This window comes from Siphateles boraxobius, unplaced genomic scaffold (assembly GCF_051911475.1).
Source record: "Siphateles boraxobius isolate OS27281-9 unplaced genomic scaffold, OSU_SipBor_1 77, whole genome shotgun sequence".
Taxonomy (NCBI): Eukaryota; Metazoa; Chordata; class Actinopteri; order Cypriniformes; family Leuciscidae; genus Siphateles; species Siphateles boraxobius.
The window spans coordinates 16,433,196-16,458,186 of NW_027509205.1; the positions used below are offsets into that span (position 1 = coordinate 16,433,196).

General features: G+C 37.9%; 1 protein-coding gene and 1 long non-coding RNA gene across 3 annotated transcripts in view; one reads left to right on the forward strand and one right to left on the reverse strand.

The window, feature by feature from the left end:
* The window catches only part of LOC143725715 (uncharacterized), a 42,651-nt gene that overhangs the window by 4,519 nt on the left and 13,141 nt on the right, over positions 1-24,991 (forward strand). The gene's annotated exons all lie outside the window — the stretch shown is intronic.
* calcoco1a (calcium binding and coiled-coil domain 1a) lies at positions 4,230-24,314 on the reverse strand. Of its 2 annotated transcripts, XM_077218343.1 has the most exons (15): positions 24,034-24,314; positions 22,597-22,749; positions 22,408-22,510; positions 20,840-21,042; positions 14,928-15,140; positions 14,587-14,735; positions 12,583-12,652; positions 12,342-12,497; positions 11,360-11,614; positions 11,151-11,276; positions 10,720-10,815; positions 9,274-9,361; positions 8,089-8,342; positions 6,787-6,878; positions 4,230-6,154 (listed from the first exon to the last, which is right to left on the reverse strand). In XM_077218343.1, the coding sequence occupies exons 2-15, from the start codon at positions 22,726-22,728 to the stop codon at positions 6,127-6,129; spliced, it is 1,965 nt and encodes a 654-aa protein (XP_077074458.1). In that variant the 5' UTR covers positions 22,729-22,749; positions 24,034-24,314; the 3' UTR covers positions 4,230-6,126. The 2 variants fall into 2 exon arrangements, with proteins under 2 accessions (XP_077074458.1, XP_077074459.1); XM_077218344.1 differs by lacking the exon at positions 12,342-12,497 and having other exon boundaries at positions 24,034-24,220.

The following is a 24,991-nucleotide window of genomic DNA, read 5'->3' on the forward strand; positions in this document are numbered from 1 at the left end:
AGAGTCAGGCGCTCTAACAAGGAGGCTAAAGACTGCAGCCTCTAGCATCTGTCGCCAGAGCACCTATTGAGCTCAGAGGAGTGAGGTTTACTCGCACAGCAACTACTAGCTGGCCTCCGTTACACTCACCCCCCTAAACCTCACTCCCATCCGGGTCACGGCACCAATGTAACCCCCCTTCACCCGGGTCCCACTCGACCCGCTCGGAGCGGGCCTCGAACCCGGGTCTCCGGCATGAGAGTCAGGCGCTCTAACAAGGAGGCTAAAGACTGCAGCCTCTAGCATCTGTCGCCAGAGCACCTATTGAGCTCAGAGGAGTGAGGTTTACTCGCACAGCAACTACTAGCTGGCCTCCGTTACACTCACCCCCCTAAACCTCACTCCCATCCGGGTCACGGCACCAATGTAACCCCCCTTCACCCGGGTCCCACTCGACCCGCTCCGAGCGGGCCTCGAACCCGGGTCTCCGGCATGAGAGTCAGGCGCTCTAACAAGGAGGCTAAAGACTGCAGCCTCTAGCATCTGTCGCCAGAGCACCTATTGAGCTCAGAGGAGTGAGGTTTACTCGCACAGCAACTACTAGCTGGCCTCCGTTACACATGCAAATACATTTAAAATGATTAAGTCTTACTTACAGGTTGTGGCCCAACAACTGCTGCCTCTGGTTTTAAAGTTGGAACTGCTTCATGCTTTAGTAACAGTTTGTTGTTGAATCCGGCAGTGAATTTGTGGAGATTCTGGAAGCTGTCTTCCGTAAAATGCGCAGCACAGAGAGCTAAATTACGATTGTAATTTTCTGGAACATAATCAAACATAAATTGTAGCCATTGTTGACGAACTACAGCGTTCGTAGGAAGCCAGAACACAGAAGACCTGACAGCTGGGTGAAAATAACACACTTTCGACGGCATGGCTACTGTTCTCCACTATAACTCTTCGACAAAGCAGCAGAAATATGGCCATGCCCCCTTTTTTGCATATTCCGGAGGGAGGGTTGATTATGGGTTAGTTACGGATAAAACCCGGGAAGTATCTCGTAGTCCCGAGTCGTTTTTGTAGGCATTAAACTTCCTGATTTTTAAAAGACAATATCTCTGCTTACGTTGAACTTTCAGCGCAGCAACTTTGCAGATACTGTTCATGCACCAACAGCAACATTACACACTAATTAAAATGAAAAAAGTGAAATCGCAATCAACCACCCCTTTAAAATATTTAACCCTGGGTCATTGTAAACCCCAGGTAAACGAAATAGTGTTTTATCTTGCTTCACGTTACACACTGCTCAATTATTTACCCGGAGTTAACAATTATTTCTGGGTATTCATAAGCTGATGTTTCAAACTGTAAATTCCTAAACCCTTGGTTAACGTCCGTATTTGTACATTCGCGGTGCCAGAATCACTGCCTGGACAAACGCAGCATGCGACCTGTTTACATAAAGGCTCTAGCATTGCGCGTCCTCATATTACACATTGCTGCTGACTGTAATATCAACTTTTAGGTATAAAAAGGTAAGAATGAAACAGTCTCTCCTTCACTCCAATTGTTATGTTTTCCATCACCGTTTGACATTTTTCCTATATGCAGAAACGACTGTTTATATCGTGCAGTGTTTCCGTGACTACCCAAAGCGCGTGAATATAAGGCACACGCTTGGTTGTCGGTTGCTAAGCATCTAGTTGTAACATTCTAACACCTCATCTTTTCACACTGTACAAGTTTGGCACCGCAATACGGAGTTAACACCGCAAAACTGGTCCTTTAAGCGCAGTTCGAAAAGCCCTTTTTATAGATTTTTTTCCTAATAGTAATTTCTGGCTAGAAATGACATCATAAGTGAAAAACGTTTGTCAAAAATGTACTTTTACACACAAACTGACCACCAACCTCAACTTTCATTCGCCAACTTTATTTTTGTAGCTCAACTGTCACAGAATGGAACGCACAGGATTGTGGGATGTCAAAGGCAGTGAAGGATACATCAATGCTTAGGATATATCTTTGTATCTTAGGAGACAGGAAGTGAAGCTAACTTTGAGTTCGGACGTGTCTTGATACCTTAATTGGAATGCATTCTCCGAAGGTAGCAATAGTTTCAGACGCAGCCCATGATTTGAGGTATCATTCATATCCATAGCACAAAAATGCTGAATTGTTAGTTATTTAGTAATAATGCATCAAAGTTTAGCAAACATTACTTAAAAAATTAAAGGTTTAGTTCACCCAAAAATGAAATTTCTGTCATTAATTACTCACCCTCACGTCATTCCAAACCCGTAAGACCTTCGTTAATCTTCGGAATTAAGGTAAATATGAAGAATTACTAATATTGAGATTAATAAAGTTGTTATTTTTGTTTGTTTTTCGCTTCAACTGTAAGCTTGCACCCCTGTAGTCACATGGACTATTTTAGCGATGTCTTTACTACCTTTCTGGGCCTTGAAAGTGGTAATTACATTGCTGCCTATGACTGGTTCAGAAACCTCTCAGATTTCATCAAAAATATCTAAATTTGTGTACCAAAGATAAAATTTTATTTTTGGGCGAACTAACCCTTTAAGATGCAACACAAAGTAAATTCAGAATGAGAGTGAGGAATAAAAGCGTTCAGACAAAAAGAGAAAGAAACAACTCAAAAATAATTTATAAAGATGTAAAAGAAAAGAATGACTTCTAATATCTTGCCCAGCAAGAGATCATACACTGGTTTAATGCCGCTCAATCAACTCGTAATAAAATAAAAAATGACCCATAGTATTTTTTGCCTTTCTAATGTTAGAGAAAAGATTCTAGCTGGAGGTGTTCTGGAGAAGGATAGATTATATGTTAGACATTCTCTACAGGAAACCTAGGCATTGGCTTCCTAAAAGACATGAAAAGGCAGAAAAAAAGGAAAGAGCGAGAAGGCAGGAAGCAAGGAGAGCAGGTAGAATGTTGTAATGGCAGGGTGCACTGCTGTGGCCCCAGGCTCTTCATATCTTTTACATTTCTAATTAAAAGAGATAAAGAGTGAAGGAGTCATCAATCCTACAGTGATTTCCCTGTTAAGGTTTTAGAGGCAGCCGTAAAGCAGGCAGCCCGGCTCCATTGATTTTATAATTATCTCCCGTCATGCTGGTAGGGGAGTGAGTGTGGAGAAGAGAAAAAAACATGGGAGAGCTAGAGAGGGAGTGGCATAGGAAAAGCAACAGAGGAAAAAATGGGGTGAAGGTCAGCAAAAAGTTGTTAAAAAGCAAGAGAGGATAACAGGGGGGCAATGGTCCAATTCTACACAAGTATCTTTACAGGTAAATCAAAGCCTGCATAGTGCATCCATAATCTAACTGTAGGACCCTGTACTGTATCAGTAAAATGATATAACTGTGACATAAATAATTCATAAACAGTGATAATGGATTTTACCATTGTTGTAAACAAAGTTTAAAAAACTAATTCCATTAAAAATAAAATACACTTTTTTTTAATTTAACTGTAATTGTTACAATAATGTTTTGTTAATTTATTAACCTCAGTTAATGCATTAGTTATTGTGAATTAACAATGAACAAAATGTCTACAGCATCTATTCATCTTGGTTAGGGATGCAGTGATATTATAGTTCTACCCAATTACAATAAGCCAATAATTATTTTCATGTTACGGTTGATAACCGATAACTGGCCGATATTAAAATTCTATACTATTTTGCCTATAAAAATTAATAAATAAATCAAGTCAAAAGTTTAAAATGCTACAAGTGAATTTCTGCATTGCAACACTGCAATGTATAGAAAATTGTTATTAGTTTTTTATGCTAAAAGTTACATTTAAGTGTTATTAAAATAGTTTTTAAAAATTAACTTTATGTGAGCATTAGACAACAGCAAATGTATCTAAATGTAAAAATTGGGGAAATGAGCATGAAAAAGTAAATATCCAACACAGATAAATAAAATAAAAAACTCTAATATCATCCAAAATGGTACAGATAAACTGTGTGTCCCTGATCTAGGTTAATGTTAATTTCTGCATATACATTTTACCATTTCAACAAGTTGTATAAATTAGGTAATGTATAATGAACAAACATGAATTAACAATGAACAATAGTGTATTTATAAATGAATATGATCCTAGAGTTATAAATGCAGTAAAACATTTTTAGTTTGTTACCTGATGCAAATAATGTTTAACGAATTAACCTTATTGTGAAGTGTTGAGAAGAGCACATGGACATACAACAAACATTACATTATTTTTTTTAATGAAACCCATCCCACATCCTAAACAGAACGACATAACCTAAAAACAAGTTAGATAAGTGAAAGTAGGAATAACTACATAAAATGCAAACAATAAATCAAATTCTCTGACTGTATTGCCCTGAAATGACTTGCGTTCTGAAAGACAATGTCTCTTAAACATTACTGAAACTCATGAAAGTGGACAACCATTACTTAGGACTAATCTTAACATGTTCCCTGCCATAAACAGGTTTACGGTTGTAGTATAGTGGCTAACAGGAATGATATTTTTTGCTGTCAAAGGTTTTTGCGTCTACTGGGTGATCAAACTAAGCTTTCAGGTTACATTTCAGGTGAAGTGTATCATGAAAATGAGAACTGTTCTCAATCTCAGATACACTAAGATTCTCTAAAGTACAGTGACCAGTGCACAATACAAATACAGTAGGATGATGAATACAAAGTGGCCGCTGTTTCAGTGAGGTGTAATGGTAACATCACTTTTAGAGTCAATACAGATTATGACATGTTGTATAAAAGGCAAATAACATATAGGTGCTATTTAAACTTCACCCTACAGTAAACGGCAAGAACAAATCAACCAAACAGAAGGTCTGTGAGTACAGTGAGCTCAACCGGAAAATGTTTCAAACATTAAAAACAAAACAAACAAAAAAACATTTTAATGTGTGATACCTTTTCATAATATTCCCCTTCATTATTTCACTTTTAAATATATGCATTAAAATACTCTCCCTGTGAATATAATTAAAATTTAATTTTACCTCAGATAATGAGCTTCACCAAATGATTTAAATACGGCCAAATAATGTTCTCCACATGATCAACCTGAAGCCATCACACATCCAATTGAATTAAACATGATATTCCTTGAATTTAGTGAAGCACAATTTAAAGCAGTTCAATTCATTCCATAAAATAAAATAAAAAGTTTCTAATGCATCTCCTACCCAAAGAGGAACATTAAGTAGTTAAGCTAAGTACATTTTGCATACAAATGGTAATTTCATCCTTAATGTAAAACAGTGTTTCAATACAATGCAGGAAACTAAGATGAAGCACCAAATATAAATTTTGAGGAATTAAATGTAATACATTCTCTATAAATAACTGTTCCTAATACCCTCAGTCTCCATGCTCAAGTGGATTTCCTTCAAAGAAGATCTTGCGCATATGAATTTTATACAAGGATGACGGTAAACGTTATGAAAGGAATCAAAAGTGCCACTCTTTACTCTTACATCTAAACAGAAGGATCAGTCGCTGGTGTAGCCCATTGCACATTTGCACAATTGTATGTGTGAACTTTCACACAGTCTTTCTTCAAACAAACAAAATTTCAAAATACTTCTACCACAAGACCCACAAAACGAAGAGCACCCAAACTGAATCTTACATTTAAAACCTGAAAAGATCTTAATGACATTGTGCTTTACATTATTGCTGATGCAGATTAATGATAGTTGTTATATCCATACAAGCCTTATGACCAAACTAAATAAAACACAAGAAAATCAAGACTGAAATAAACAACCCCAAACACACACAGAAACACACACATTATTTCCTCTGCCTTAAATACATCCTTTCCCTCGATCTACTCGTTACAGACACTTTCTGTTTGTCAGTTGATATGTGTAAAATAACATGTCCGTGCAAGTTACCGTAAAACTGCGTGCGACATAGAGAGGTCTAATAGCTTATGCATATTCTAAGTGCATATAAAGTGAAAAGCAAATTGCATATTTAAATACTCGGAGGGATAAATACAATATAATGTAAAGCGCAAATGCTTCTAAATACAAAACTCGTAACACGTGTTGCACTAGTGCAAAGCCATCCAGGCTTCACTGGCCCTCCGGTCCTGCAGTTCTGCTTCTCACCACAGGGGACTCTCTGCCAGATCTCTGCATGACAACACACACAACAGGACAAGCGTGAGTTTGGGAAGAAATGGTGCATTTATAGATGGCTGAGGGTGAAAGAGATGGATAGAGAGGGAAACAGACGGAGGGGGGTGGAGGTGTAGAGTTAGGGAGAGAAAGAAAGAGGGTGAAGGAGAGAAGTGAGGGAGAAAGGGTTTTAATGATGCTGAAAATTGGCCGGTGAGCGCTGACTACCCTCTCAGTAAATCATTGCTACAGCTTCCTGTCAACTTATCTGTCCTCTTGTCCTCCCCTCACAGAACTCCCGCTATCCATTCTCTCACTCTCTTCTCCCTCACTAATTTTATGAGGTGGTATTCAAAACTTCCATCTCCTCACCATATTCGGACTGTCACCATAAATAAAGGCCTGCATTAGCGTGTGTGAGTGTGCAAAGACAGAAAAAGAGACAGACTGTGACAGGGAGATATAAAGCGAGGCGTTGGGAAGAGAGAAGGGCCGAATGTTTTTTGCGACAGTGACATATTTACTCATGTGGGTTGTGTAAGAGTATATGTGAAAATCTATCTGAGCCTGTGTCTGCAGGTCACAGATAACGACAGTGTGACTGATGGGGTTTATAGACAGTGAATGTGTGTTTGTACGTGCTGTACCCGAGGGTAGCGTCTCTGTTGTCAGGCAGGAGAAGAGCTGTCTCCTCTCCAGAGCTGTGTCCTCCTGACAAAGCGGCCTCATACTCCTCCTCCTGTAAAACACACACAGTCACATATGCATGAATAAAGGGCCTATTCACTACAAGTCTAAAGGACAAGCACAACCAAATTTTTAGAACGCCATAATGTAAAGTGCAATATTCTAAAGTTTTATTTTTATTCTGAGCCTACGTTGATTCTCATTCTCTGTTGAGACTTTGTTTGATGTACATGTAAAAATGATTCATTTCGAGATGATTTTCCCATTCAGATTCCTAATCCAACCTGAGCATCCACCTTATTTCTCAACATGGAAGTAAGATATTTTCTGTGAATGTGCAAGACTTTCGATTCATTTGCCGCTATTAATAAATCAGTGTGTTTATAAATATGATAATGAATTAAAATATAAGTACCAATATAAAGCAGTATAATGGACTGTTTTGAACAGGTAAATTAACTGACACCAGAAGCCAGTCACATTTAGGTTAGAAATGGCTGTGCCTGCTCATATGTTAAAAATTAGGTGGATACAGATATTATTGAAGCTTTAACCATCTAACTGTATCATAAAATTTCTATCATAAACTAAAAAGTAAAAGTATTTTGTAATTGCGCTGTTTGTTTTTGTTCTAGCAAAAATTCTTTGTAGAAAGATAAAATAAAAATACAGTAAAACAAAGTGAACAACTTGCAAGAGTTTGTACACCATTCGGAGAATACTAGCTTGTGGTAATTCATTGCATTAATTACGTTTTATATCGGGGTCTTTGAGACCCCAAGCACAGTAATTTTTAAGTATGCCTTTTTATAAAGGGTGTTGAAATCCTTCACTTCCCTAGCAGACACTTCCCGAACAGAACATGAGGGTTAAAGCATTCAGAAAATCTAATTTTACTCAGTGAAAACTTCGGTATCCAGAGAGTTGGTTATTGTTTGGATGTCAGAAAAATGAATAAATGAATAACAATAAATGGTATACTTTAGCACCTTTCCAGAACTCAACGTTGCTTGTAAAGTAATGCAAAAACTTTCAGCATCTTACATCGGTGAATAGCTTTAGTGCAAATTATCAAATATTTTATAGCTTCTTTCTTTTCTGTCATTTTGTCACATCAGATTTGATGTGAAGAGGCCTTGAGGGTGAGGTCACATACATATAAACAAACAAACAGTGAGCCAATTCTTATCTAAATGTTTTTTATGTAACCATAAAAATATCACATTTGGATATGCTGCGATGACTTAATGACAAACCCTCACCGACTCAGAGCTGTGAGTGTGTGTGTGAGCACTGGGCTGGTGTGGAGATGAGAGGGGTGCAGGTTGGCTGATCACCACCGTGTTCATGCTGGAGGGGTGTCTGGGAGAGGGTGGCGGGGTGGCCGGGAGCAGCAGGTCGGCCTGGGGCTGCTCACACAGACTGTAGTGGTTCAGAGTCCCAGAAGAGAGTGCGTCCTGCAAGGCCTCGGGGTTCTCATCCTCAGAATCTGACAGCAGTGGGCTTTCTGCTTGACCTGAAACCAGGAACGGGAGATGAGCTTTCACAAGTGTCTTAATAAGTGTTTATTATTTTGTTTAATATTTTCATTATTTTGATTGTGATCATATCATAATTATGTGAATGTAATAGAACTTACATTAAATATAAAAAATAATATTGTAGAATTTACCATATTCTTCATGTCAGCTACACATTCAAAATAAGCTGATTTAATTAAACAGAGAGCAAACAATATGACAAACCTTTATATGTAAACACGCTTAAGTCAACATTGCATTCATGCAACAGACGTCTGTAAGTAGTTATAGAGCTTAACTGTTGCAAATGTAAATATAACATTTTTGACACTAAACAAATCTTGATTTAAAAAAAATAAAAATATTTTTATTGTGTAGCACTACTGCTTTGTACGATTTTCCTGATTTGCAAAACTAAAACTGTTGTGTAATGCTTGCTGTTGTGACTTTTCATTATGGGCATAAAGTGTGAACAACTTTGAAGGTTGCACTGGCCAAAAACCTGTTCGACTTTACTACTAGAAATTGTGTAATGCAAACCAATTAGATTGTAGATTGCCATTTGCCATTGTGTGAAAATGTTCAATTTTTGTGCTAAATATGTCAGGTGTGAGCGGTCTGAGGTAAAAGTTAATGAGTCTCAAATAAAGCAGTGTTATATTATGTTGTTTTGTAGTATGGCAGAGTTGTGTGTTTCCGGGAGGTGGGGTGGGTGTGCTGTGTTGTACGGTGGTGAAGTCTTGTCATTGTGCAGGGCCGTATAATGCAGTGTTGTGCAGTGGTGTGTGGCATTTTATGATGTGGCTGTCTGCCGCCTGGAGTTCTGTGGTATTGTTGTGAGAGGGCAATAAAGAAAGGAGACAGACTCACAATAGTGTCGTTGTGTAGTGATGTTTGTACAGAATTAAAGAAAGCACAGTGACTCACTGCTCTGCAGCAGGGCCGTCTCACTCCATTTAGAATCGCTCAGCACCTCCAACCTTCTCTCCAGCTGACGGCTGTACTCCATCACTTCCTGCACACACACACAGTTAACAAACCTTACATTGTATAGAATGAAATAATGTCACACTGTTATGTTTAAAATACCATACTGTCCATCATCCTGTCCCTAAATCAAGAGTGCACTCATCTTAAGTATAAGTAGATTTGTATTTGAAATGTTGTTTTTTTGTCAATTCATTCATTGTTACATCCATTTGCAGTTTCCTTTTTTCTTATTTTAGCACAGCTAAAGAGAAAACTGGTCACCTTTTCAAGTAATACACATTCATTTTTTTGTTAAACCCCTACCTAAAATCTTTGTAAAACTCCTGTTTGTTTAAAAACGTAGCTTACTATATTTTAAATATTCTGGGTAATTTTTAGTCTATTAAGGTCTGTGACACACCAAGCCAGCAGTCAGCAATCAGTGAGCATTTGTCCAGGTTAGTTTTTGCCGTGTGTTTTTACACGTCTGCAACACAGTTGACTTTCGTTGCTGCTAGTTATTTGATGTGACCCTGGTGTGTCACAGCCTTAACAGAACGGAAAATGTATTTTCAGTTATGCATTTACAGTGAACGGCCAGTTGGAAAACATAGAGCAATAAAGCAAAGCAAATAAACATTCAAGATAAACAAATTTATGTTGAAGAATAAACATAACAACATTAGCCTGCATATATAACTCTTCTGAGTTATATAAAGTTTTATTCAAATTTTAACCTTACATCATGACTAGCAAAACATGTAAAGTGACTTTCACTTGGTACCCCCAACAGGGATACCATAAAGGAATGCCACATAACTGCATATGCATGACCACACGCCTATGTTGATGTTCTGCAAAGTCCATTCATGGCCATTACATATGTAACATACTAACCAGATGTTCCTCAACCTAGAAAGGATCATTAGATGAGTTTATAGCTCACATAAGATTTATTTACTTAAGAATTCATGCAAAGGCTACCAAAAATACAAGCTTCAGATTTCTGTGTTTAAATCCATCTGCCCACTCTCCTGCTCGGTATCCAATCTAAGGGTTTACAATGTGGAATATTGCTTTAAACAAGGAGCCAAACACTGTCAGGCACACAGAGAGCAAAACATTCTCTTGAGAGACAGGTTGCATCTGGTGGTTAGGACTGGTACAACAGCATGTTTATGTTATGCCTTCAGGCTCATGTGAATGAGAGGGTTGTTTACAGATAAATCGAAGACAACTTCGCTGAGACTGAGCAAACTTTTTGGTTGACCTGTGAGAACCAGACTTTAATGATGGCTTTGATGGGAATGTTTTTGGTTGACCTGTGAGAACCAGACTTTAAAGAAGGCTTTGATGAGAATATGATAGCACCATTGAGTTTTGTGAGAACAGCAGAGATCGTGCCTGTATTTCTGTCTGCAGCTGCTCCTTCTCTTTCTGAGCCACTCTGAGACTGGCCTTCAGCTCCTGCAGCTCACGACGAGTCTCGCTTAACTGAACCTGAAAACACAAACACAAATTTCCCAAGAGTACTATAAAGTACATGTCTTTAAATATTTAGATTCACATTGAATAGCAAATGTAATTCATACCTTAATTTACATTATATAAATCTGTAAATGGCCTTGGTCATTCTAGGTCACTAATCAAATGTAAGCAAATATGTGGTTTGACCATGTTAACTCCTACATCGTGTGCTGTTAACACTGAAACAGATGGCACTAAAAATATTGATGAAAAACTTACTTGAAAAACTTGAAACTCTTTACAGTTGAGATAAGGCTAGGCCTACATGTCGTTGTTTCAAAGAAATGTGTTAAATAAATGTGTTATACCCGATTGCAGTCTTTCTCTCGTCCCAGCTCCACTACTGCTCTTTCTCTCTCCATCCTCGCCTCTTGCAACATCTCCTCCTTTTGCTGGATCTCGTCATTAAGGTGTTCCAGGCGGACTTTGTCCATCTGACAGTTTATGCAGTCACTTCAATTAACGACCGTTTTAAAGTTGCCTTTGTGTTTTTAAAAATAATTTTTGCTACACGTACCTCAGTGTTCTGCTGCAGGGTCCCTCTCTCCTGTGCCCAGTTGGCTCTGCCCTCTCTCAGAGACAGACTTGCATCTGCCAGCTGAAGTGTGAGCTGTGCGGCCTGCAGACGGGCCTGATGGAGCTCGGCATGTGTGGTGTCCCTCTGAGCGACCATGTCTCTCAGCTCCCCCCTCAGAGTCTCCACACAGCGTTCACTCACGTTCAGGCGCTCTTGAACAATTCGGAGTTCTCTCAATGCCACTTCATTGGCTGCCTGATCAACAATGACACAGATACAATCGTGTCATGCTAAAAAATGTTGTCAGTCTGGAGGCAGTTCTTTTTTTTCTCAGTTCATCAGTTCTCAGCATTTCATGCTGACTAAAACATGTGACCAATTAGAAGTTGATATTTAATAAAAATAAATAAAAATCGAATTGCTAAACATACACTACCATTCAAAAGTTTGGGGCCAGTAAGATTTTTTTTCTTTTGAACAGTCCATTAATCAAAGAAGCCTGAAAGAAATGTATAATGATTTCCAACAAAAATATTAAGCAGATTCAAGATTGATGATAAAAAAAATGTTTCTTAAGCACCAATTTAGCATATTAGAATGATTTCCGATGGATCATGTGATGCTAAAAATATGCTAAATTGCTGATGCCAAATTTTAGTGATGCTAAAAATGAAATAAAAAATATAACCATGCCAAACCCTTTGAAAAGTAGTGTACACTATAATATAATATATTTATATGTTGGGAGAAAAAAATATTTCTCAAAGACATGATCAAAGTAGAAAGACATGCTTTCTGCCCCCATATGGTGTATTTACAACTTCTACCAGCAGGGAATACGGAATACGCTAATCAGCCAAACCCCTTATTAATAACATGAACTTCATGGATAAATAGCATCAAGGATCTGTTCTGAGACAATACACCCTGTGTACGAATATCCAATGTGAAAGCTGGGATGTGAAAACTGCTGGAGTGTTACCTCCTTCCTGTGAGCGGTGTTGAGTTTGTGTGTGAGGGTGGTGATGGTGTCTCGGAGCTGTAGAGCATGTGTATCTCTCTGGGCCAGTAAACTTCTCAGACTCTGAAACTCTGATGAAAGACTGTGCAGCTCTTTCTCTGTCTGTTCCATCTTTAACTAGTATAATACACAAAACAATGGCACAAGAATGACCACGCAGTTGTGTTTATGCTTATTTGTGTACAAGTGTTAGCTGAGAAACCTTCAGGTTCTCGTGTTCATCCTCATCTTCCTTCTTCTGAGCTGATACTTTCTTGGCCCGTTCCCTCATCCTACGCAGAAACAGCACACAGGAGAACCAATGAAACCACGTGACTCAAAGAGACAAATATGCTTGTTCGACTTCATGCAGCTCTGCGCAGACCGATCGGCGGCTGACTTGAAGCAGTGCATGCCGGTTTAAAATTTTGTCTGACTTGATACAGCGCCGACGTGACTTATGCCAAAGTACCGCGAGAGCGATTCGAGAGTAGCTCTGATGACGACACACACAGCTGTTCCATGGTTGGCCGGATTCAACACATGACAACGATCACAAATCAGTTTTTTATAACAGTAAACACTCCTTTCATGTAGTCGCAATTTTATATTGTGTCATGTTTATCAAAATAAAACTGATTTAAAAAACGTCGACTCCACTTCATATATAGTAGCTATAGGCTTATGTTGAACTTTATTCTTGTTCAAACAGAGTATGAAGCAGTACATAAAGTATTGAATGAAAATGTGTCTGAAACATCTGTGTATTTGGCGAATATATTGCATTTATTTCACTTCAGCTGTGGTAAAGTATGCAAACACCACGTGAGCGGTCACTACTGTAACCAGAAAGTGTCCGACTTCACGTCTCCGTTTGCAGCTCCTCCCCACCTGCACGAGGCAACTCTCGCCGATCGGTTACATCCAGCTGCACCCGATGTCGAAGACACCTAATATGACCCTGTTCACAGCACTAAACCGACTTCTAGAAGGGGTCCAATGTGTTTTGTATATAATCCAATCACATCAATGACATTTGGAGGAAGTCAAAGATGAATATGGCCACAATATATGAAACAATCATGTCCTGATGTGTCCAAGAGAACACAGGAGAACTACTTGCTTATATAACATGTACAAATTAAACAATGATTTTAAACATTTCAGAAGGACAGCTTAACACAACAAAACAATTCAATACTCAAGTCATCAACATGCACTGACAATTGTATAGAATATGTGTGCAGACTTTAGTCATATGAAATTATGTTCAGTGTGTATTCATGAAATCGAAGAAAATCTTAAGGAAATCAGATCAGAAGTGGTCATTGGAGATTAGTCAAGTAGAGATAAGCACATTAGTTGTATTGGAGATTAGTCAAATAAAGATTAGTAGAGATTAGCACATTAGTTGTAAACAAACATACAACACAATCAATGTAGTTTGAATCACAAACAAATAATCTCATGTGTTAATTTTAGTAAGTCATAAATAGTGATGCACTGAAATGAATTTTTTTTTGGTTTCGATAAAACGAAAATAAAGTTTTGGTAATAAAATTTAGGTATATGGGTCATTGAACTCGGTATGCTATTCAGTGTGTCGTCATAGTAAAGTTCTTCTACAAATAGGAGCTTCTCGATTTTTCAGCAGAACAAATTTTACATATTGCTTCTGTAGCATCATATTTGGTCACAGTGAAGTTCGACTACACTGCTGACATATACCTGTTGTAGCTTATCCACGCTATTGTAGCTTATATTTTTTGCATGAAATAGACACTGACACAGTCAAAACGCGTCATCAGAGAAACGCAAACTGTACCAATGATTTTGGCCATCCAAAACTATATTGGCCGAAAAGTTTTTTTTTTTAACTTTTCAGTGCATCGCTAATCAAAAACACATCATATATAATACATAATCATATAATACATCATGACTGTAACAAGTGTAGCCTGATTTCTGAAATTAGTGTCTCTTATGAGCTGATTATTTCAATGAATACCTCCTCAAAAACACAGGTTATCAATTTGAATTAGTCTCAACTGCTGCACTGCATAATTTAAAGCATCAACAGAGAAGAAATTTCTTTCATATGTAAAGCAAAATGTTCATTATGACTGAAATGCACCCAAATTAATTGGAATCGAATCTGTTACAAATGTGTAGGGCTGGATATTGATTCAAAAATATTTCAAAGAGTAGAAAACACAAACCCTCTCACCTTTCTAAGTCAGTCTCTCTCTCCAGTCCTCTCTGGGTCAGTACTTTAATGTCCTCTTCTAGCTCTCTGATTCGCTGCTCATTAGCTTCTTTTTGAGTTAGCAGGGCTCTCTTCTCCTCTGTAAGGGCCTCACCTAAATCCTCAACTTCCTAAAAGAGAGAGGTGTGATGGTAGTGAGGTATTTAAACTAAACTGTAACACTAAAAATCATTTAGCAGTTAGCTTTCCACCAGTGTGTGTGTGAACATATACACCACAGTAAACACAGTAAAGACAAAATATACACAAAACCATGACCCAGGGCTGACCACACAGGCTGATGGAATGAGTGTTTACACTACCTTCTGCTTCTTCTTCATCTGCTCTACTTTCTTTATATATTCTCTCACTTCCTCCTTCAGCTCGCCGATCTTCCTTTCCAGCTCCTTGCGGCTCTGCTCCCAGGAGCTTCTGTCTCTCTCTCTCCTGCCTTTCTCCTGCTCCACGTTCTGGTCTGCTGCTTCAAGAGCCTGGAGCAGCTCAGCACGCTCCTTCAAACACTCCTGCAGACGTCTCTGTTTGGAAGAATGACAGAGAAAGATACAGATATTAATACAAAATACAAATGAAGAAAACCTAGTTTTAAATGAGGTCTGTCTGTCAAGTAAAGTCACCTTCATTTATATAGCGCTTTTAACAATATAGATTGTTTCAAAGCAGCTTTACAGTGATAATAGGAAATTAAAGTAACAGAGATTGTTTTGGATTTACAGCAGCTCTAGAATAAAGTTATTGTCTAGCTAAAGTTAGTTTTGATTGATTCACTTCCATCGCAACGATCATTATTTATTAACTTAGGAGCCACTAACACGACACCGTTCTAACAGAAAACCCTTAATGCGATCCGGCCGCTCATTTGAACAAAACAGTGCCTGGTGGCTCGAGAACGCAAACCATGAAATAGGTTCCAAGGTAGAAGTCTTGAAAAATGTATAATACAGAATTTTTTATCGCTTCTGCATAGCCACGTGAACCGGAATTATCCTGACAATGTTTTATCTGTACAGAGGTAAAAGGAAGGGAAGGAGGCCTCCATAGGGGAGAGACTAGTTGAGGCTTTAGGACTGCGTTGTCGTCATGTCCAGGCGCAGGTCCTTCATCAGATCCAGATACGGCCTGGATCCAGCGGACTGCAGTTAACCTCGGGATAAACAGAGAGACTAACATTAGCGTAGACGCCATCCTTCTTATGATGTAACAAGTACATCAGGACTAATGGGAAGTGTTCACGGTTCTGGCTGACCTAATCTATGCAGCCTAACATTGAACTATAGAAGTCTATAATGTGTTATGTGTATGCTAGGTCAAAGTGATGTGTTTTTAGTCTAGATTTGAACTGACAGAGTGTGTCTGCTTCCTGGACAGTGTTAGGAAGACTGTTCCAAAGTTTTAGTGCTAAATAGGAAAAGGATCTATCGCCAGCAGTCAATTTTCAAATAGCCGGAATTTTGAGATCGCAATAGATGTGACGGACTATAACGTGTTAAGAGCTCGCTCAAGTACTGGGGAGCTAAATCATTAAGTGCTTTTTAAGCAATCAGCAATATTTTAATATGTATACGATTTTTAATAGGGAGCCAATGCAGTGTTGACAGAACTGGGCTAATATTGTCATACTTCCTGGTTCTGGTAAGAACTCTAGCTTCTGCGTTTTGAACCAGCTGTTTGTTTATTAAGCGTGCAGGGCAACCACCCATAATAGCATTACAATAATCTAGCCTTGATGTCATGAACTAACTGTTCCGCATTCGTCATTGAGAGCATTTGACGTAATTTAGATATATTTTTAAGATGGAAAAATGCGGTTTTACAGATACTAGACACGTGACTTTCAAATGAAAGATTGGTATTAAAGAGCACACCCAGGTTCCTAACTGACGACGAAGACTTGACAGAGCAGCCATCAAGTGTTAGACAGTATTCTAGGTTAGTATGTGAGGAAGTTTTTTTGTCCAATAATTAGAATCTCTGTTTTTTCAGAATTAAGTAGTAGAAAATTACTAGTAATCCATTTTTTTACTAGCAATTACTAGCAATCCATCAGCTATGCATTTCATTAATTTTGTAAATTGGTAAGTTTCGTCAGGGCGTGAAGAAATATAGAGCTGAGTATCATCAGCATAACACTGAAAACTAATGCCATGCTTCCTAACGATATCTCCTAAGGATAGCATGTACAGAGTGAACAGCAACGGTCCTAGTACTGAGCCTTGTGGTACGCCATACTGAACTTTTGATCGATAAGACATCTCTTCATTTACTGCTACAAACTGATAACGGTCAGACTCAGATTAGTATGATTTAAACCATGCTAATGCAATTCCACTAATGCCAACATAATTTTCAAGTCTATTTAAAAGAATGTTGTGGTCAATGGTATCAAATGCAGCATTAAGATCGAGTAACACTAATAGATAGATACAACCACGATCAGATGATAAGAGCAAATCATTTGTGACTCTGATGAGAGCTGTCTCAGTACTATGGTGCAGTCTATCGATTCAAATGTTTAATTATTTACCTTATATGGTAAATAAAATATTAAACAAATTAATTAATTATATAATTGTGTATAACTGTGAATACATGGCATTATTGTTGCAAGTAAATCAAATAAATGATATAATATATCATTTAATGTAATTATTTGGGCTGGGTATCGGCAAGGGCCTCACGATTCGATACATGTGTCACGATACAATATATTGCAATACATATTGCAATATATTGCAATATTTAAAAAAATATATGTAAAAAATAAAATTTGTGTGGTGGTGTGTATCACATTATATTGATAACTCGCAGAAAAATAAAAACTTCCATTCCAATTTATTCGCAAAGCTATTTGAATTGCAGTGTCATTGAACAGTAACGCACTGAAATGTATGAAGTGCATATTGTGATACTGAACACTTTTGACTAAAAATGAAGATCCCACAAAATGTATAAAACTGAAATTTCTTCTGTTGAAAATAAAAGTTATTTTGATGAATATGTAACCAAACAGTTGCTGTCCCCTGTGACTTCCATATAATATATTTTAATACTATGGAAGTCAATGGGGAACAGCAACTGTCTGGTTAGCCACATTCTTCAAAATATCTTCTTTTGTGTTAAACATAAGAAAATAAATTAATACAGGTTTGGAACAACATTAGAGAGTAAATAACAGAATTTTCATTTTTGGTTGCACTATCCCTTTAAGGACAAGCGGCAGCATGTTTACTATTAGGCTGCCTGCTGTCACTTTAAGACCGGCATGCGACGCATCTAATATACATGCATACATGCACAGATGTGCACCCAATTTCCTCTCAAACGGTTGCTTTCACTTTGGACATAACGAACTGTGTTTATGTAAACCATGTAAGTACATATTTGAGTATTAGCGCAACTAGACTCAAATGTATAACAATCCAGATGCTGTTTGACAGGCTTTTAGTGCCTGTGAGCTTCACATGTACTCGCTCAGAAAAGCGCATTTTAAAGGGGTGGTAAAATGCCCTTTTCACAAGATGTAAAATAAATCTCTTATGTCCCCAGAGTTTGTGTGTGAAGTTTTAGCACAAAATACCCCACAGATCTGTTTATATAGCATGTTAAAGTTGTCACTTTTTGAGGGTTAGCAAAAACGCACCGTTGTGTGTCTGGCCCTTTAAATGCAAAAGAGCTGCCTCAGAGGGCGGGGTTTCAAGAGCTCTTGTGTTAGCAGCTGCGATTACCTTACGCACACTAAAATGACAGAAACTGTTCTGCCTTTAATGTTAAAACAGAGTCAGACAAAGATGGAGAGACTCAAGAAGTGACAACATGTAGAATGCAACAGGACGTCTCTGAATGGTTAGTTGATGAATTTATGTTGCTTATGTGGAGTTAACTATCTTCAATTAGCATATTCTGTCATGATAATCTATAAATTGCTAGTATAGGAACTGTTGTGAGATGCACACAGAGTGACTTTTTATTGCATGTGAAAAGAAGGATGCTAAAATTTGAGCTGACTCACAAATTTACTCTTATACACCAACTTTTCCTCTTCTCAACATGGACTGCGTGTCCCGGGGGCGGGGTTTATGTACATTTTAGGGTTGCTGATGTCACTAATCCGGGAGGAATGTCGTGTAGTCCATACCAGCCATTTGTTGTAGTCCTTTTCTTTACAAGCAAATATCTCTCTTTGCTTTGAACTGTGAGCATTGTAACTTTGCAGATGTTGTTTATGCTCAAACAGCAACATTTCACACTAGCTAAAGTTAGAAAAGTGAAATCGTGTTTTACCACCCCTTTAAAACAGCGCATCAGCATGCGAATGAAATGTTTAACCGGCAAGGCTTTAAAGCACATGCGAATAATGAACTTTGGTGAATTGCAGTGTCCCGTGAGTGTAAAAAAATCAAAATCGTAATATCGCACACCAAAGTGCACCTACCCACACGTCGGCTCAGCAAGCTGAATATGAGCCGACAAGCTCATATTTTCCACCATGCTCACTCCCGCTTGGCCGTATGAATGTATCTGACGCACAACTGTTAAGCTTTGTAGATTTCGAGTCAGCGATCTACAGGAACTGAGCAGGTCATTCATCGATGAAATGTTAACGTAATTTTAAAGCCGCTAACTTTAAAAAAAAATTTAAGTATCGATAGTAGCTAGAGGTTGGAATATCATACACTATCGTGAAAAAAATGATCACGATAGTAAGCTGTATCGATATTTTTGCACAGCCCTAAAATTTGTGAAGTTTATATAATTTAAATAATTATCTTAAATGTGTTCTTCACATATACTATATCAGTAACAAAACAGCATTACTGATTTGGTTGGAAAGCTCTAAGCTGTTCATGTGATTATGAAACCACACAACAAACTGCACATTGTGGAAATGTTAAAAGGAGACTCTCTGTCTGAGCTCTGCAGTCATCTATGGATTAAAGTAGCAATACACTGGGACTTCTATTTTTAACCTTTCTTGGACAAACAAGCATCTCAGAGCTGTCCAAAAGTATGAAAAATCCTTTTTATTGTAGTACTGTATGCACACTGTAGTTTAGTATTGCTGTGTACCTTTCTGACTTGCTTAAAAAAAAAGAATGAGATATATTATAAACTGGAAGTTAATCAAAAATACAGCGAAATGATGCATTCATTTAAAAAGCCTTTTTACATTACATTTATTCATTTAGTTGACACTTTTATCCAAAGCGACTTACAATTGCTATATTTCAGAGGTCGCACGCCTCTGGAGCAACTAGGGGTTAAGTGTCTTGCTCAGGGACACATTGGTGTCTCACAGTGGATTCGAACCCCAAAGGCATGTGTCTTATCCACTGCGCCATCACCACCCCCTGTGATTTTTTCACTGTGATAAAACCTGAGAGAGACCATTATCATTTAGGCTTCATGCTTACAATCACACCCCTGTATCAGATTACCAATATTTATATATATATATTTTATCACCATTCTATATTAATGTATTGCTTTCATTTAAGTGCACACACACACACACACACACACACACACCGATTGGAAATCGCACTACACACACAAAAACATTCAGAAGAGCAGAAACTTATCAATGCTGCCCTGCGACTTTTATTGATAAAATAGCCTCGCCACTGAATCATTTCTCAGCAACAAGGGAGTATCACCAAATAGAAAGCCTAATTATTAGTAGAAGGATGCTCCACAGACACAAGCAATTCACACGCTTATCTCTCTCTGTCTTGATAATTAATTAAAATACATGCTATAATTCATTTATTTATAAATGTAATCTTACCGCACTGCTTTATCTCTGTGTCTGATTTAAAGTGGGCAGAATGCTAGATCTAATGAGCCGTAACTGACCAAATTAACCATTATTTTTACCTTTCTGGTCAAATATTGTGCTGCAAATATCAATAACTTGTTAATGTTGGCAAATGGCCATGGTATAAGCAGGATAATGCACGGCTAGCTGTGCATTAAACAACTGTAATGCACTCTGCTGAATGCACGTGTTGTGTGGTCCTTTGCCTCTACATCATCCTTTAAAATGGCTAGCACAGCCAGCCGTGGATTATCCCTTACATATATCATGCATACGGAGAGAATGCTACAGCCCTAGCCAACTGGCTATACTAGGATCTGGCATTGTCTTATTGTGAAACATATAATTTGTGTAATGATGGACTGAATTACAGTCTTCACATATTCTTTGAGTTCATCTGACCTGCAATAGCTGGGCTCTGGGGATGACCAGCAACATGTCTTCGCCCACTTCCTCTCCTTGGCCCTCCTCCTCCAGAGTCATCAGCTCCTCCATGGGCTTTGGGGCTGAGAAGGTAAAGGCAGTGCTGCGAGAACAAGCCTCTCCCCTTCCATCCACATACACAAACTGGTACTGTTGAGCACTAGGCCCTGGTAGGTAGGACGCTGAAGAGAGAAAAAGGATGCTGTGAAAGGCCAAACACAGGCCAAAAAAACTATAAACAAAACAATTGTCGTGTGGTCTCAGATTTTTAATATAGCCAAATTGTATTTGAATATATCCATAGTGAGAGAAGTTTAAAGATTTCCTACACAATCACATGAAGCCAGGGCCACTGGTGATGACATCATCTGGCTTCTCCTAATCGCACTCTGTCTCCATCACCAATATTCACCACAAAATACAATGCTGCCATTCTGAACTGTGCAAATCTCAGCCCAGATGATACTTTCACATGCACTTGCAAAAACTTGGTCTTACACTACTGTTCACAGTTTTGGGGTCAGAAAGGGTTTTTTTGTGAAAGCAATTAATACTTTTATTCAGCAAGGATACATTAAATCAAAAGTGACAGCATAGATATTTACAATGTTACAAAAGATTTCTATTTAAAATAAGTGATGTTCTTTTGAAAATACTATTTATCTAAGAGTCCTGAAAAAATCACGGGTTTAAATAAGCAGCTGTTTTCAACATTATGATCAGCAATGTTACTTGAGCACCAAACAGAAAATACATTGCACATTAAAATATATTAAAATGCAAAATATTTATTTTAAATTGTAATATTTCACAATATTATTCGTTTTACTTTATTTTTGAATGAATAATGCAGCCTTTGTTAGCATAAAAGAATCAACCTCAAACTTCTGTATGGTAGTGCATGTTACTTTAAAAGAGCAATATATAGCGCACCCACGCCTTGCAGTTTAATTACTACGGATGTGCTTTTCAGAAATAAGCTAGTCATTAGGTAGTCTTAAAGATTAGTTAACCACTTGGTTATAAGGAAGTCCTGCATAAATAGGGCCCACTAGACACTGATCAGACATGTTTCTTAGTTCACACACGATACACAACAATTTAAAGGGCTGTCACAGGGTTTTACCATGCTTATGATAATGCACACTACAGCACAGCATAGTAAAACCTTTTAAAAATAAATTGCATATCTAAATTCATTCTTTTTAAAGCATTGCCAAAACAAGCATTTTAGGTTTATTGTTTAAAAAAACTTATAGAGAAGCAAGTCAATCTAGGATAATTTGGGAGCATCCTACTCCTCCCTTCTGATAATTAACTACAGGCGAAATCCTTTGTGGCATTTTATCTATTTCACAGGTCATCTGAGGACAAACATTTGCTAATGTACTGAATTCATGAGCCCTGCAGTTGGGTGAATCAATGCAAGAAACTGTAATTAGCTTCTTTAAATGTCCCTAAAGCACACTATTCTTTATTCATACTGTATTAAGACCATCAGCTGACTTTCGAGAGGGCTTGAACACCAAAATCAATGCTTCAGAGACCTTGGAAATTAACGCAGCAGTTCACGGAGGTCCCCTCTTTGTAGCTGGATGGTGCTACTGCCCACACAAACGTATGGTAGTCCTTGATTGATGACCAGCCAACCTGAGGGTAAAAGAAAACAGATCAACTTTAATTGAGCAAAAGAGCCACATCAGTGCTGAAAAATCCTGGAGATGGCTCTCTCTTACTTTAAATAGTCCAATCCAGTCATTGCTGGCCCATGTGTGCTGTGAGTTGATGGTGTAGTGGCAGTCCACTCTGCTCTGAGGGAAGTAGCAACTTCCGACATTGCGAAACTCCACCCCCCATGTCTTCTCCATGGCAACAGAATCGTGATGCACCTAGGTAGTCATTCAAAATTAAAATGGAAATGTTTAGTCTAAAACTATTTTTCTCATTCTCCAATAATATGCATGCAGTTTTATGACGTCATTACATGAAATATTAGTATTACAAAAAAATGGCCCATGAACTGCAACAAAGTTACTAAAAATGTTTTTTTTAAAAACTTAATACATACTTAGTAAAAGACATAATACATACAAAATACGGTATGTTAAATGTTATCCTAAAATCCTGATGTTAAGAAAAAGTTCAAAGACAAGTTACTTATGTATCTACACGTGTAGTTATCTCTATCTATAAGTATGCCTTTTCTGTCTCTATCCAAATTCACAAATATACATAACTTTAAAAGGAATTTTAAACAGGATTTAATTAGTCCACAGAAAATTGTATGGATATCATTATCGAGGCTTACTGAGGAGAGTAGGGGAGAGGTGAATGTGTTGTGCAAATGAAGAGGTACTGTTTATGTTTAACTAGATGCCGAGTTCCTGCGGATGACTGATGAGGAGTGCAGACTCTCTCACCCCAGACACACACATCAGCTCTTAGAGAGCATTTGTGACAGGCTGTCAGGTGCCACAAAAGCTGTGACTGACTGTGTGAACTGTATAGATTACAAGTAATGACAGGTGGGCCCATCATTAGCAGCACCTTATAATAAACTACAAACTCTATATTTAGACTCTCCATGAACAGACCAAGGACGTTTTCTGACGTCATCTGTCTGATGTCAGAAACTTGCAGCTTAACTCAAGTGGTCAGTAGCAAGCTTTATCTTAAAATAAATACCAAGGATAATTTGATTCCTCATCATATGAGTCGTTTAAGATAAAATAAATGGTGAAAATAGTTTAAAAAAACACTAGATAAACACAACATTTATTTTAATGTACTTTTAATATTACTTGACACGAGACACCTGATTGTTGCGGCATAATAATTGCTGACTTACGAAATAAAATCTTTCATTGCATTGCAAACAATCGTGGATAGCCATCGAGGCCCAAAGTTAGAAACTCTCAAGTTACTCGGTACAGCGTGACAAGAAGAAGAAAAACAATGCATAAGCAGATCTGACACTTTGTTACAGCAGTTAAAAAAGAGAACATGACAGCCTTATAACATTGTTATCGTCAATACACATTCCATGGGATTGGATGTTATAAACATGGCATGCTTTGTCTTTAACTGCGTGCTATTGAACGTGCTGCAGTTTTTTTCTTTTCTTTTTTTTTTCCTTTGTGGAAAAACCGCAAACGTCGTATAACAAAACTCACCCAATTTAGATTAGATAATCAGAACAATGTCCTCTTGAAAAACGATGTTCGGTCATATAGGAGAAAACATGTATGAGACTGATGACAAGTGTAATTTACACCGACACATTCGCCGAGATGAGCTGTGCCACGAACATCTCACAACAATAACAAAAACAGAAGCATGGGTGCTTTGGAGAGGCACGCTGCATTGTGGGAAATGAAGTTCTATCACTGATTCTGAATCATGTCTCAGACGCTCAAAAAAACTAAAATCCCCATCTGTAATGAGAATGCTTTGAAGGTCGATGTGAGAAGTCAAACGTCATGGTAACAGTACATCGATCGAAGCTCTGATTGGTTCACATTTTTCATCGGATTCATCGTATTAGTTTCTATTGGTTAAATGTGCATGTCAATCAACTATTGGCCAATGCGATACGTTTTCGTTAAACACGCATGGTGAAAAGCAACGCGATTGCGAAATGAACAGAACTAGTCTGTCATTTCCGCGAATAGGCTCTTTCGAACAGTTCGAAACATCGATTCAGTGATTCATTATTTACGTCTCTTAAATAAAAAGTGAAAAACTCTGTCATGTATTTGTGTTAATAAAAGTGTTATACAATCAAGTCAACATATTCGCAGTATATTCTATTTGTACTCTAGTAATAATATATCGCCCCATCAGTCAAATCTTTGGTAAACACTGTCAGCTCACTCGTGGGTTCTTGGCTTGCTACAAAATTGACATGTCAGAAATAGACAGCTCTTGGTTCAGTGAGTCGGTTGACTCGAGAATCACTCGACCTGATTCGGTTCGTTGCGAACAAATCGTTCGGTCAAATCGTTCAAACTATTCATTAAAAAGATCTGGTTCAGAAGAGCGATTCGAATGTGTCTGGTTTCCAAGAGACATGTTATATAGGCTAATATCATAATATTCGCATACATAATATAAAGCACCTGCGTGGGACAT